The 16442-nt window shown below is 45.2% G+C and overlaps 1 protein-coding gene across 1 annotated transcript in view; it reads right to left on the bottom strand.

Annotated features, from left to right (window-relative positions):
• LOC139052975 (uncharacterized) overlaps window positions 1-16442 on the bottom strand; it is a 58712-nt gene that overhangs the window by 27754 nt on the left and 14516 nt on the right. The window contains exon 2 of the mRNA XM_070530120.1: window positions 7623-7714. Within this exon, the coding sequence (XP_070386221.1) occupies window positions 7623-7714 (92 nt within the window). The remainder of the gene's footprint in view (window positions 1-7622; window positions 7715-16442) is intronic.

Raw genomic sequence — 16442 nt, 5'->3', positions numbered from 1 at the left:
GTCAGTGAGCATGCATTGCAATTGGTCTCCTGAGTTACTAAGCAAGGCAATATCATCAGCGAATCGCAATTTGCTAAGGTATTCTCCATCAACTTTTATCCCCCATTCTTCCCACTCCAGGTCTCTGAATACCTCCTGTAAACATTCGGTGAATAGCATTGGAGAGATCGTATTTTCCTGTCTGACGCCTTTCTTCATTGGGATTTTGTTGCTTTCTTTGTGGAGGACTACGGTGGCTGTCGAGCCGCTATAGATATCTTCCAGTATTTTTACATATGGCTCATCTACACCCTGATTCTGTAATGCCTCCATGACTGCTGAGGTTTCGACTGAATCAAACGCTTTCTCGTAATCAATGAAAGCTATATATAAGGGTTGGTTATATTCTGCACATTTTCCTATCACCTGATTGATAGTGTGAATATGGTCTATTGTTGAGTAGCCTTTACGGAATCCTGCCTGGTCCTTTGGTTGACAGAAGTCTAAGGTGTTCGTGATTCTATTTACGATTACCTTAGTAAATACTTTGTAGGCAACGGACAGTGAGCTGATCGATCTATTATTTTTCAAGTCTTTGGCGTCCCCTTTCTTATGGATTAGGATTATGTTAGCGTTCTTCCAAGATTCCGGTACGCTCGAGGTTATGAGGCATTGCGTATACAGGGTGGCCAGTTTCTCTAGAACAATCTGACCACCATCCTTCAACAAATCTGCTGTTACCTGATCCTCCCCAGCTGCCTTCCCCCTTTGCATAGCTCCTAAGGCTTTCTTTACTTCTTCTGGCGTTCCCTGCGGGATTTCGAATTCCGATAGGCTATTCTCTCTTCCACGATCGTCGTGGGTGCCACTGGTAATATATAAATCTCTGTAGAACTCCTCAGCCACTTGAACTATCTCATCCATATTAGTAATGACATTGCCGGCTTTGTCTCTTAACGCATACATCTGATTCTTGCCAATTCCTAGTTTCTTCACTGTTTTTAGGCTTCCTCCGTTCCTGAGAGCCTGTTCAATCCTATCCATATTATAGTTCCTGATGTCCGCTGTCTTACGCTTGTTGATTACCTTAGAAAGTTCTGCCAGTTCTATTCTAGCTGTAGGGTTAGAGGCTTTCATACATTGGCGCTTCTTGATCAGATCTTTTCTCTCCTGCGATAGCTTACTGGTTTCCTGTCTAACGGCGTTACCACCGACTTCTATTGCGCACTCCTTAATGATGCTCATGAGATTGTCGTTCATTGCTTCAACACTTAGGTCCTCTTCCTGAGTTAAAGCCGAATACCTGTTCTGTAGCTTGATCCGGAATTCCTCTAGTTTCCCTCTTACCGCTAACTCATTGATTGTCTTCTTGTGTACCAGTTTCTTCCGTTCTCTCCTCAAGTCTAGGCTAATTCGAGTTCTTACCATCCTATGGTCACTGCAGCGTACCTTGCCGAGCACGTGTACATCTTGTATGATGCCAGGGTTCGCGCAGAGTATAAAGTCGATTTCATTTCTTGTCTCACCATTCGGGCTCCTCCACGTCCACTTTCGACTAACCCGCTTGCGAAAAAAGGTATTCATTATCCGCATATTATTCTGTTCTGCAAACTCTACTAATAACTCTCCTCCGCTATTCATAGAGCCTATGCCATATTCCCCCACTGACTTGTCTCCAGCTTGCTTCTTGCCTACCCTGGCATTGAAGTCGCCCATCAGTATAGTGTATTTTCTTTTGACTTTACCCATCGCCGATTCCACATCTTCATAAAAGCTTTCGACTTCCTGGTCATCATGACTGCATGTAGGGGCATAGACTTGTACCACCTTCAATTTGTACCTCTTATTAAGTTTCACAACAAGACCTGCCACCCTCTCGTTAATGCTATAGAATTCCTGTATGTTACCAGCTATTTCCTTATTAATCAGGAATCCGACTCCTAGTTCTCGTCTCTCCGCTAAGCCCCGGTAGTACAGTACGTGCCCGCTTTTTAGCACTGTATATGATTCTTTTGTCCTCCTAACCTCACTGAGCCCTATTATATCCCATTTACTACCCTCTAATTCCTCCAATAACACTGCTAGACTCGCCTCACTAGATAACGTTCTAACGTTGAACGTTGCCAGGTTCAGATTGCAATGGCGGCCTGTCCGGAGCCAGGTATTCTTAGCACCCTCTGCAGCGTCACAGATCTGACCGCCGCCGTGGTCAGTTGCTTCGCGGCTGCTGGGGACTGAGGGGGGGGGGGGGTTTGGTTGTTGTATTCAGATGGGATGTTGTGGCCAAGTACTGCACCAGGGTGGCCAATCCTGCTCAGGTGAGAGAGTGCGTTACCGGTTCTGGTCGCCGGGATCAGGCCGCACTCCAGGCCTGTTTGTGCAATTTTCTCAACACACGGTTTTTTTTGTATTTTCCGGTGGAGAATTGCGCGGCAGCGGGATTTGAACCACGGTCCTCTTGCACGGGAGACGGATACTCTACCGTCCCCGTAGTAGTTAAATTAAAAATTAAATTATGGGTTTGGGTTTGGGTTGACGTGACAAAACCACTTTCTGATTATGAGGCACGCCGTAGTGGGGGACTCCGGAAATTTCGACCACCTGGGGTTCTTTAACGTGCACCTAATTCTAAGTACACGGGTGTTTTCGCATTTCGCCCCCATTAAAATGCGGCCGCAGTGGTCGGGATCCGATCCCGCGCCCTCGTGCTTAGCAGACTAACACCATAGCCACTGAGCAACCACGGCGGGTCCCGCAGGAGTTGTACGCCTCATTTAACCTACAGTGGTGCCCTATTTGATCAGTCAAGGTTGACCAATCTGAGCTCGGTTATACCGCACGGATGGCACTCGGCTAGAGAACCTGGTATTTATGACTTGCACATGTGTCGCCATACCTAATTGAGGATGTATATAATTTTTTTTAGGAGGGTTCCCGTACAGTCATAAAATAAAGGAAAAGACATTAAAAAGAAAGAAAAACGGGAACATGACAGGTGATTTGAACTCATGACCCTTGGATGTTGCCCGGAAAGATAGCTCAGTTGGTTGGTTCGTCAGGCTCCAGGTTACTTTCAAGCGCCATAGCTCCTGCTCCGAGCCTCATACTTACGTGGAAAGGGACTGAATTTCTTGGGAAAATGGGGGGAGGAAAAGATGAGGGGGGAAATATGCGCTCACCGAGAGGGCATCGTCAGCACGAGACCACCACCAGGTACCTTACTGAGATGTGGGGAGCTTCGCGGCCGGAACGAAGCCTCCCTTCTCCGCCGGCCAAGAGGGGAAAACGCGCTTTCCGATCGCTCAAAGTTGCGCGGACATAGTAGTATAGCTCTAGCGTCTAGGAAAAGCTTAAACAGGTGCGAGGGCGGCACGCATAGCGTGGGAAGCTAGCCGCCAGAATAGCTATCTCAAGGCCTGACCTTACGAGGGCGAAATACCTTCGTGTAATTATAATAACCCTAATAGGACTACTTTAGAAAGAACAAAAAAAGAAAGGAAACGGCCCAGAAGGCTATACTACGAGAGCTATGACTGATAATTTTCTATATATATATGTATTCATCTCATCTATGGGATCGCATGCGCGCGTTGTTGCTTTGTCTCTGCGTGTATTAGTGAAGAGAGCTAGTTATATGGGCGGAGAAGAGTGAAGGAAAGGAAAGCAAAATTGCAGCGCCGTGGTTTTAAAGCGCACCCGTGGTAGAGAAACGGAAGGCGATATAAGCGTGCGTGGCTATGATACGCACACGATAGCACAGCAATCAGCACTCGAATATAATTAAAACCCTAACAATAATTGTAAATATTCATCTCATCTATGGGATATGTAGGAATTCGAGACGACTCATTCAGATTGCTTGTTGTGCCATGACGTGACGCACCGACGTGGCGACAATTACTGCATGATGCAAAAAATAATGTACCTTACTGTGCGTGGTGACGGGGCCGAGCAAAGCAACAACGAGGCGACGAAAGCAAGCCACCGAACCTTACCGCACAGTCAAATCTCGTGTTGAAAGCTGACGGCGAATACTTCCATGAGCCATTGTGTCCCGAAGTAGCTTACACATGTACTTCCGAGCAACATTTTGAGACAGTGGTTGAAAGCTGCCTCTTTCGACATATTAATGGATAGATTAGGAGCGCAGATTGTTGAGTAGCTAAACGCCAACTTTCCGACATGTGTGCTTATATATATTGAATTTTCCTCGAGAACCCGGTATTCCAAATCATAGCGGAATGTCAACTCAGTGCTCAATAGTTGAACCAAGCTCTACCATGCACAAGGCTTCGCTGTGATGTTCCTCCCTCACCATTTATAACTTACCAAAGATGTACCTAGCAATTAGGCTTGATCGAACACGAAATCTGCACTTTGCGATCTGTGCAGATAATGTTAAGCTATGAGCAGGATCGGGCCATTGCAAGAGCTTTAGTCCAATGTTGAACTAGGTTTGGATGGTATAAGTTTGCTCTGTAGAGTGCGAACTATCAACTAAAAAGATCCCGCAAACGGCTATCGCAAACAAGAAGTCGAGTTGTACGAGTCTAACAGGTCTGGAGAACAATGCTTGAGCCACGCCACCGACCTAAGAATAATGTGCATTGTTCCGGCACCTGACTTGAGAGCCTACAGATGACTTAGTGGGTCCCTTTCATATGCCAGCAAAACGACGAGACGCACCAGAAGAATGCACTAGCGATTTGGATGAAATGGAGAATAATAGCTCAGGGCTTTTGTGAGGAGCTCTGCGCGGCGCCGATCAGAACACTTAAATGCTGAGAACCGTCGCTGAGAGTTCTGAAAATTAGAGTAGTTATTACCCTCCCGGCAGTCATGCCCTTTAAATAACTACAGGAACAAGTTCAGATTAACACAATACAGCAAATCTCATGCAATATACGAAGGAGTCTGCTGAAATATGACTGCGTTATCAGTATGGAGGCTGGTAGAATGTACTAAAGGACATACAGTGCCTACTTTTAAAAGCAAGCCTGCAATAACACCTGTATGGTGCTGCGACCTGCTCGCAGGGTTAAATATACTGCAGAGAGAGACAGAGAGAGAGAGAGAGAGAGAGAGATGAAGAACGGGAGAAGACAGGGATGGCAATCGCAAAAGTGTCTGGGTCGCCACCCTACATTGGGGGAAGGGAGAAAGGGAGTAGAAATGAGGGAGAGAGACAGAGGCTGTGAATGTGTCCACATGTGTGGGCTGCACCACGCAATCAGAGTCAGTTGCACACATCAGTCGTTTTCAAAAAGCAGAAAAGTGCCTTAACTGTCTTCTGTGCCGATGATAGGTGGGGACGGTGTCCCAGTAGTGTCGGTGCCTTCAGTGGACGATCATCTAGTTGCCTCAGTGCATTGGACATTCATTGTCTTTGTATGCCATAATGAGGACCGTGACACATTAAGTGGTCTGTGCTCTCCTCGCAGCCGCAGAAGTTCCATTGTAAGATTATGAGCCATTCCGATTAGTGCTGAATCATACTGCCCAAAAGTCAAATAAGGGATGCAAAAAATTGTTAGGTGCCTCAATGTGCAACGTTGAGTTACAAAATTACTCGCGTCAAACGACACTGCTTTATTGGTTGCATAGATGATCGGATACATCGATGAGACATTTTGACGTGGTTGCGGTTTTGAGTGACTTGCGTTTTCATCTTTATAACTTCAAAAATCATAGTTTGGAGGTTACTGCAGCATTTCTCCCTCTCTCTTTCTCTCTCGAGAGAGGGGAAAATGACTAATTACGGTGGATTAAGTGTACGAATACTGAGATTACCTCCGTTTTATGAAATGCGCTAGAAAATGCGCCAGGCGTACTTTTCAAATCAATGAATGGCGGCTACAAGGTCTTGATTTCTCTTTCATTCAGGTTGAAAACATGTCAGGAAGACCCACTGACTTAACTGGAACATGCCACCGGTGGGAAATCCCCATTTATGAAGAAGTGTTTCGAAAAAATGTGTTCTAGTACTTAATTGACCCGAAATTTTGATTTCCATGGACTTTTCCGGGACAACTTCGAACATCGTGATGTGTGTGGAACGAAATATTGGACCGTTAAGAACAGTGCCGCTGCACGTGCAGTGTACGGTGAAAAGTGTAGACGTTACTTCCAATACCTGTTTTACCAGCCGTGCTAGCACCTCACAAGAATGAAGTGTTCCTGTACCCCATTGTATGAAGTTTGAACAGACGAACGCCATTGTTTTGTGTTCTACCATGAGGACTAATAGTAAGAACCGAAGTCGAACGTGTATACATAAGCGAGCATCGTAAAGAAAGTGAATGACATCGTACGTAAGTCATGCGCTATATATGTGTTGCAGAATATATTACTCACAAGCGCCCCCGGGAATGAGAATTAGGCCCCTTGCGACGCCTAGGGGGTGGGAGCTAGTGAAGGTCTGGGAGAATGCGCAACAAAGACTCGGAGAGTGGCATTGTGCTCAGAACAAATCTCGGAGACAAGAACAAACAGAAGATGCTGACGCAGGCGTAGCTTGCCCTGTCCTAAACAGGTGAAATCGGCGAGAACCGTGCGCACGCTGTCTTCCACGTATAAAACAAAATTAATCGTAAATAATTATAGCAGCCAGACTCAAAGAAGTCTAAGGTTTCGCGAACAGAATAAATGCTTCGATACATGCAAGTATCCGTAATCTCTCCCTCGCCGGCTGGCTACCTGTGGTCGTCTAAGTCGCCCAGTTCGCGCTGTCTCATGTGATGCAGAACGCTCAGGAGAAAGCATTTTGATTTGAAACAGCTCACATAAAAACCAGGATGGGCATATGTAGAACGACGCAGATATCGGAGGTAGGTTTAACTTGGGGGCGCCAACTCAAATTTCCTAATCAAAATACATGTAAAACGCAGAACTACTATCATTGGACAATCGGTGGACCGATCTGAGTGAACATTGTAGCTTTCGAGAAAGAAACCTAAATTGTAAAAGCTGTGAGAAACAAAAGTTGGCAGGAATTGGTAGGTTTCACGAAAAAGTGGATAATAAAACTGAAGAATGAAGTTTACAAATCCGCAACTCTGCACCAAAAAGCGATATTGCGTTTCTGTTAACTGCATCTGTTACAACATCTAAGTGCCCAAACTCCGCGTATGCGTTACAATTTGAGTGAAATTTTCATAAAGCTTACGAAAGTATTGCAAAAGCCCTACTGAGGAATTGCTAGCATATTTTACATTGGTGAATAATACATCAGTTTTGTCACCATTAAGAATTTTAATAGCTGCAATTCAGTAAATTGTGATTACATATATATATACATATATATATATATTACTTAGTTATGGAGTTCAAGAATGGTACGCGAGTATTGTTTGTTTTATTATGCAGTATTCAACGACTTCTGAAATGTTTGCTACCTGAGTAAGTCACTAGATTTCAGCTTTTCCGTTTGAATGTGATAAAGCTAATACAATTCTGTGCACTGGATGTCGAGCAAAGTGATTTATCTTTCCCATGCACTTTCTGTTTCCGCTGCCAAATCTTTCTCTTAAAGGCTCTACAGCTGTTTCCGGCCGAGCCACAACGTAGACAGACATCATGCGGTGCTAATGAACAACGTGGGAGCAATCTATGCCGCAGATGAATGCAGAACGGTTGAAACATACGTTGTATCTGGGACAAAGCAAAATACTCTTGCTGTCATGCCGTGAAAATATGGTGTTGGAAGAGTTGTCCTGATGTCCTTCATGCAGCCAAACTAATGAGCATGGAAAGAAGAAAAAAAATAATACGAGCTGATCAATATTTCTAGCATTGTTTCCGTGAGCGGTTATGTTGCAATCGCACCGGATTTCGCAAATACTGACATTGTCATGAGACAGAAGGATCAGCGTACCCGTGAAATGACTGAAGCGCATCATGTTCACAAGCATGCACGTGATGCAGGCATGGGAAGTCAGCGCCCATTTGTACAACAAAGTATGACTGCGCGCATCTGAATCATATGTAACCACATGTTTTCGGTCTGTAGGTGCTATTATAGGTAGGTAAGAACAGCACATGTGTCGTCTCTTCTTGGCCGTGCCCGCGGCGCTGTTTCATGGCCTGTATTGTTTCGCTGCTTTCCACGAGATCACGGGTCCGATGTACGAAGTTACGGGCTCGATTCCCGGCCGCGTGGCCACGTTTTGGCGGCGGCCGATTTTAATAACACTCGTGCGCATATACATTGGTGCTCGGTAAAGGACTTGAGGTGGTCGGAATTTATCCGGAGTCCTCCAAGCCCCAGTGTCATTCTGGATTGTTTACCCCACGGATCAATCTTCCTGTCCGTGTCGGTTCTCTGCACTGCTAGACGATGACAGTTTTGCAAAACTCTGCTGCGATGTCAAGAATTTCACAGAATCGCCGTTAGAATGCCTCTCCCCACTCGCCTGAATAACGTTTTAGTAGGGCCAATTTGAATAACACTCGTGCGCATAAACATTGGGGGAAGATTGGTGGAAAAAATGTGGGGAAACGGCAAACAATAGAGGCGTACAAAAACAAAGTTCACAATAGGGGTTCCGAAACTTTGGTTATGGGAATTCATCGTGAGTATTTTTTTTCCTTTTGTTTTTTAACGGAGGTAGTACATTAGGCAATATAATAGAAAGAGCTTGGTTGCACCCCACCGCCCCGTTCCAAAGGGGACGCTAATAACATACATACATACATACATACATACATACATACATACATACATACATACATACACACACACACACACACACACACACACACACACACATACATACATACATACATACATACATACATACATACATACATACATACATACATACATACATACATACATACATACATACATACATACATACATACATACATACATACATACATACATACATACATACATACATACATACATACATACATACATACATACATACATACATACATACATACATACATACATACATACATACATACATACATACATACATACATACATACATACATCCATCCATCCATCCATCCATCCATCCATCCATCCATCCATCCATCCATCCATCCATCCATCCATCCATCCATCCATCCATCCATCCATCCATCCATCCATCCATCCATCCATCCATCCATCCATCCATCCATCCATCCATCCATCCATCCATCCATCCATCCATCCATCCATCCATCCATCCATCCATCCATCCATCCATCCATCCATCCATCCATCCATCCATCCATCCATCCATCCATCCATCCATCCATCCATCCATCCATCCATCCATCCATCCATCCATCCATCCATCCATCCATCCATCCATCCATCCATCCATCCATCCATCCATCCATCCATCCATCCATCCATCCATCCATCCATCCATCCATCCATCCATCCATCCATCCATCCATCCATCCATCCATCCATCCATCCATCCATCCATCCATCCATCCATCCATCCATCCATCCATCCATCCATCCATCCATCCATCCATCCATCCATCCATCCATCCATCCATCCATCCATCCATCCATCCATCCATCCATCCATCCATCCATCCATCCATCCATCCATCCATCCATCCATCCATCCATCCATCCATCCATCCATCCATCCATCCATCCATCCATCCATCCATCCATCCATCCATCCATCCATCCATCCATCCATCCATCCATCCATCCATCCATCCATCCATCCATCCATCCATCCATCCATCCATCCATCCATCCATCCATCCATCCATCCATCCATCCATCCATCCATCCATCCATCCATCCATCCATCCATCCATCCATCCATCCATCCATCCATCCATCCATCCATCCATCCATCCATCCATCCATCCATCCATCCATCCATCCATCCATCCATCCATCCATCCATCCATCCATCCATCCATCCATCCATCCATCCATCCATCCATCCATCCATCCATCCATCCATCCATCCATCCATCCATCCATCCATCCATCCATCCATCCATCCATCCATCCATCCATCCATCCATCCATCCATCCATCCATCCATCCATCCATCCATCCATCCATCCATCAGATCAAAAATGTACACTAGACTTTGTAAATGACAGTGGAAGGAGCGTTTAACCAAAAATAATTTTTGGAAGAGGTTTAGTAGCAGTAGAGAACGAAGCAAATATAGGAGAAAGGAAACGTTAGCACTAGCTTCTGCAGCCCTTGAGTGAGCACGGCTCAGCGCCACATATATAGAACGCTCGCTTAGAACCACGCGGCCCCCCTTCCGTCTCAGAAGAGGCTCTTTTTCGCCGCCTCGATCAGCACACAAACGTGACATGCCTACACTTTGCTCAAGTAATATTGCGCAACAAAAAATGACACGGACGTAAAAGGAGAAGACACACCAAGCGCAACCAAGCGCAACCATCTTGCCCGGAATGCAGCGCTCATACCTATCCTGCCTTGTCACATATATCAGACCATATATGAGAGCATATATCTCAGTCTCTTTTCACACGACTACGCTCCCACATCTTCATTCGTTATTATTATTTTTTATTTTTTTGACACCGTTCTTGTTGTTTAGCGCATTTCGGATACGCACAAGTCGGCCTATCTCTACAACCGAAACACTGGGCCATTTCGCCGAAGCTTTTCCACTCACGTACTTCACGTCGCCGTAAGAGCAGTGCGGGACACGCAGAGACGTACCACTGCAATTTTCGTGCTCACAAATCACAATACGTCAGCATAATTACCACGTAGCGAGGTTGGAACCGCACACACAGACGCCGCATCATGCCCGCATCCACTACTAACATTATACGACCTAACGACTGTTGCATGAAAAAAGCTCCTTGGTTCCTCATAATCTCTTGTAGGGGAGGAGATAGCGTACGAAATCATCCCAGCGTCTTTGGCCATCGAAAGAAGACCTTCCAGTTGGGTTGAGTGCGGCGAACCGACGCCGAGGCGAAGAGCAGCTTGCATCGATTTCGCGACCATGTTAACAGGGATGTTCGAGCTGTTTCCCAGCAGTCCTAGCCTCAGCAAGAACCTAAGTACTTGACTAGTTGAAAAATGTCGCAGTAGCGCATCACGCAAAAAGAACTCACCAGGTGTCTCGACCTCTGTTTGTAAAAGTCAAACCATTTATTTACAGATATCCGCTTTTTTCTATAGTTAAGCGTTTTTGTGTTATAATTTCCAGACACTGAATTTGATGGTCCCTTCTGAGAAGTTTGTCGTACAAGTTCCACAATAGTAGTACAAAAGGCGGCCTTTACACGTGAAATCGAGCCTCTAGTTATTTCAATAAACTGTTGGCTGGGTGCAAAGTTGCAGTAATCGGGGGAGCATTTGACAACGCAGTATTAAAGCTGTGATTATTTTTTGTTAATAAATCTTCCTGCAAGGCACCCAGCAACAGCGATAGGTTCAGATCTGGGACGAATGTGGCGGGGGGGGGGGAGGAAGAGAGGGTGTAGTGACTGGTGGGCGCTGCGAGTATCAGCGTTATTTAATTTTGAACGAGAATTGAGCATATTCTTCTGTATCATGCGGTTGCGGGTCAATCACAGAGTCTTAAAGACATTCTTTGGTCGCGACATCAAACATAAGGTCTATTTAGGTCTTTTTCGCTGAGTAATTCCATAGATAATATAGCCGTCAGGCTCGGCACGTGCAAGAGCAGTAAAGATGGTAGTGCTTGGGCGTGTCTTGTGGTCTCACCCAGCCCGCCACTACGGGCGACGGCATTATCGGCGCATTTCTGGCGTTTTTGGAAGGGAATCCCCCCTCCCCCCTACCGTCATGGCTCTGCAGCGTCGGATGCGGCTTCCGCCGTTTTCGCGCGCCAGCTCCCAATTGAACACGTGTGCTGGCGCGCGATGGCACGTGAGCTCTAACAACGCAGTTTCCTCACATGAGCAGTCGCAGTTGCTTCGGATATACCTATGACGACTGGTAGACACCGGGCTGCTGTTTACGCTGCAGCGCAGGCTTCACGTCCTTGCTTATTGCTGTCATTGCTTCGACGTTCCAGCGAAACTGTAATTAATAAAATTCTGTGCACATTTATGTACTTGCGTTTCTCAATGTATAAGGAAGTTGCCACTGTCCCTAAGGATACACGTTTCACATTCGTGTCATTTGCAATACCCCTGAAAGAGGGATCGGCAAATTTTTTTTTTTTGACAAGCATCTCTGCTAGACACACCCGGCTTTAGAGTTGCCGCAACGAAGTTGTCGCTCCTCGCCCCTTTTGCTGTGCGCAGAGCATATAGCCTTTTTGTGACTAAGTTGCCCCCTCCGCCCGCTCTTTTTCTCCCTGCCTCCTGAACTCTATCCACCGGTTGGCCCACTGCGCTACTCGGTTGGTGCTGCACAAGAAGACATCGTATGTTGTTTCTTCGCCTTAAGTTCGCGGGTGAGCCTTCGCGGCGTTTTAGAGAACGTGTGTTGCAGTAATGCGCATGAAGCGACGCGTAATCACGTTTTACCGTTTTGACGCCTCACCTGATGATGAGGCGCTTGTGAGTGATGACAGAGCCTACTGTACAACGCACTTAGTATAATAATAGTTTCTTTCTTTCTTTTTTTAATGCACTAACGTGTGTGGAACCAGGGTGTCGAACCGAAAGAAATAGCGCTTTTTTTCAAGTCCTGGTTCAGCGCCCTTTGATTTCGTTCCAATTCCGTTTCTGTTTAATGTATAAATGTATAATAAATGTATAAAAATGTATAAATGTATGATAAATGATATAATAAATGTATAAATGTATGCATAAATGTATAATGGTTCGCGAATCGGTTTACAGCACTGAACCGGTTCACAAACCGGTTCGATGCAGTACATTTAATCTTTCGCCATGGCGATATGCTGCACAGTGCTATCGACTTGGCGCATGGCGCATGCGCAATTTCATCAAGAGGAGGCAGATACTTACGAACGAATTACAAAGATACGACAGAATTTCGATGTATACATTGAAGACAGGTAATTAGAATCCCTGTGTCTGCGTAACGTCTGCGTAGCGGCCACACTCGTTACGTTGACAGCAGCAGAGTCAGCTAATTTTAATTTTCCTTGAGGTTACATGACAAATGGTGAGCGAGAGGTGGCCTACGATCTATATATATGGTGTCGAAGACAGTGTGAATTCACATTGCATTACACAAATTAGAACTTTAAACTTCTAGTCTGTACCAAGGAAAGAAGCTAGCATTTTATATTTCACTCAATTTTCTGCTTCTTTTCGAAGCAGGTAAGGACATAGCTGCTTTTGAACGATAAACAAGGACGGTTTAAAAAAGATAATGGGGTTTTGCGTGCCAACACCATGATCTGATTATGAGGCACACTGTAGTGGGAGACTCCTGAAATTTGGACCACCTGGGGTTCTTTAACATGCACCTAAATCTAAGTACACGGGCGTTTTCGCATTTCGACTCCGTCTAAATGCGGCCGTCGTGGCCGGGATTCGATCCCGCGACTTCGTGATCGGCTAACCAAGAATCACTGCTAAGACTCGCTGGCTCCGGACAGGCCGCCATTGAAATATGAACCTGGCAACGTTTAACGCTAGAAGGTTATCTAGTGAGGCGAGTCTAGCAGTGCTACTGGAGGAATTAGAGGGCAGTAAATGGGATATAATAGGGCTCAGTGAAGTTAGGAGGCCAAAAGAAGCATATACAGTGCTAAAAAGCGGGCACATCCTGTGCTACCGGAGCTTAGCAGAGAGAAGAGAACTGGGCGTCGGATTCCTGATCAATAAGAACATAGCTGGTAACATACAGGAATTCTATAGCAATAAGGAGAGGGTGGCAGGTCTTGTTGTGAAACCTAATAAGAGGTACAAAATGAAGGTAGTACAGGTCTACGCCCCTACATCCAGTCATGATGACCAGGAAGTCGAAAGCTTCTATGAAGACGTGGAATCGGCGGTGGGTAGAGTGAAAACTAAATGCATTATACTAATGGGCGACTTTAATGCCAAGGTAGGCAAGAAGCAGGCTGGAGACAAGGCAGTGGGGGAATATGGCATAGGCACTAGGAATATCAGGGGGGAGTTATTAGTAGAGCTTGCAGAACAGAATAATATGAGGATAATGAATACCTTCTTCCGCAAGCGGGATAACCGAAAGTGGACGTGGAGGAGCCCGAACGGCGAGACTAGAACTGAAATAGACTTCATACTCTGCGCTAACCCTGGCATCATACAAGATGTGGACGTGCTCAGCAAGGTGCGTTGCAGTGACCACAGGATGGTAAGAACTCGAATTAGCCTAGACCTGAGAAGGGAACGGAAGAAACTGGTACATAAGAAGCCGATCAATGAGTTAGCGGTAAGAGGGAAAATACAGGAATTCCAGATCAAGCTACAGAACAGGTATTTAGCTTTAAATCAGGAAGAGGACCTTAGTGTTGAAGCAATGAACGACAATCTTGTGGGCATCATTAAGGAGTGTGCAATGGAAGTCGGTGGTAACTCCGTTAGGCAAGATACCAGTAAACAATCGCAGGAGACGAAATATCTGATCAAAGAAACGCCAATGTATGAAAGCCTCTAACCCTACAGCTAGAATAGAACTGGCAGAACTTTCGAAGTTAATCAACAAGCGTAAGACAGCTGACATAAGGAAGTATAATATGGATAGAATTGAACATGCTCTCAGGAACGGAGCAAGCCTAAAAACAGTGAAGAAGAAACTAGGAATTGGCAAGAATCAGATGTATGCGTTAAGAGACAAAGCCGGCAATATCGTTACTAATATGGATGAGATAGTACAAATGGCTGAGGAGTTTTATAGAGATTTATACAGTACCAGTGGCACCCACGACGATAATGGAAGAGAAAATAGTGTAGAGGAATTCGAAATCCCACAGGTAACGCCGGAAGAAGTAAAGAAAGCCTTGGGAGATATGCAAAGGGCGAAGACAGCTGGGGAGGATCAGGTAACAGCAGATTTGTTGAAGGATGGTGGGCAGATTGTTCGAGAGAAACTGGCCACCCTGTATACGCAATGCCTCATAACGTCGAGCGTACCGGAATCTTGGAAAAACGCTAACATAATCCTAATCCATAAGAAAGGGGACGCCAAAGACTTTAAAAATTATAGACCGATCAGCTTACTGTCCGTTGCCTACAAACTATTTACTAAGATAATCGCAAGTAGAATCAGGAACACCTTAGACATCTGTCAAGAAAATGACCAGGCAGGATTCCGTAAAGGCTACTCAACAATAGACCGTATTCACCCTATCAATCAGGCGATAGAGAAATGTGCGGAATATAACCAACCCTTATATATAGCCTTCATTGATTACGAGAAAGCGTTTGATTCAGTCGAAACCTCAGCATTCATGGAGGCATTACGGAATCAGAGTGTAGACGAGCCGTATATAAAAATACTGAAAGATATCTATAGCGGCTCCCCAGCCACCGTTGTCCTCCATAAAGAAAGCAACAAAATCCCAGTAAAGAAAGGCGTCATGCAGGGAGATACGATCTGTCCAGTGCTATTCACAGCGTGTTTACAGGAGGTATTCAGAGACCTGGATTGGGAAGAATTGGGGATAAAAGTTAATAGAGAATACCTTAGTAACTTGCGATTCGCTGATGATATTGCCTTGATTAGTAACTCAAGGGACCAATTGCAATGCATGCTCACTGACCTGGAGAGGCAAAGCAGAAGAGTGGGTCTAAAAAATAATCTGCAGAAAACTAAAGTAATGTTTAACAGTCTCGGAAGAGAACAGCAATTTACAATAGGTGACGGCGAATCCGGATCATGAGACGGAAATAATCAGAAGAATAAGAATGAGCTTGGGTGCGTTTGGCAGGCATTCTCTGATCATGAACAGCAAGTTGCCATTATCCCTGAAGAGAAAAGTGTATAATAGCTTTGTTTTACCAGTACTCACGTACGGGGCAGAAACCTTGAGGCTGGCGAAAAGGGTTATACTTAAATTGAGGACGACGCAACGAGCTATGGAAATAATAATGATGGGTGTAACATTAAAGGATAAGAAAAGAGCAGATTGGGTGAGGGAACAAACGAGAGTTAATGACATCTTACTTGAAATTAAGACAAATAAATGGGCATGGGCAGGACATGTAATGAGTAGGGAAGATAACCGATGGTCATTAAGGGTTACTGACTGGATTCCAAGGGAAAGGAAGCGTAGCAGGGGCCGGCAGAAAGTTAGGTGGGCGGATGAGATTAAGAAGTTTGCAGGGATATGGCCACAATTAGCACATGAACGGGGTAATTGGAGAAGTATGGGAGAGGCCTTTTCACTGCAGTGGGTGTAACCAGGCTGATGATGATGATGATGGTGTTGCTCGCGCTTGTGGCAAAGAAGGCACTTTCGGGGCTCTATCCGAGGCTCCTATTTCTTCCTCCTCGTCTGCTGTCGACGCTGTGTTCTGCTTCTAAGTCTGCTTCACTCATGACCGCTGCGGGACGAATATCAATATCTCCTTCACATCTCGGC

The sequence above is a fragment of the Dermacentor albipictus genome, unplaced genomic scaffold, assembly GCF_038994185.2.
Source record: "Dermacentor albipictus isolate Rhodes 1998 colony unplaced genomic scaffold, USDA_Dalb.pri_finalv2 scaffold_48, whole genome shotgun sequence".
Classification (NCBI taxonomy): Eukaryota; Metazoa; Arthropoda; class Arachnida; order Ixodida; family Ixodidae; genus Dermacentor; species Dermacentor albipictus.
The sequence above is the reverse complement of the archived record's forward strand: the minus strand, read 5'-3'. Positions and strand labels throughout refer to the sequence as shown.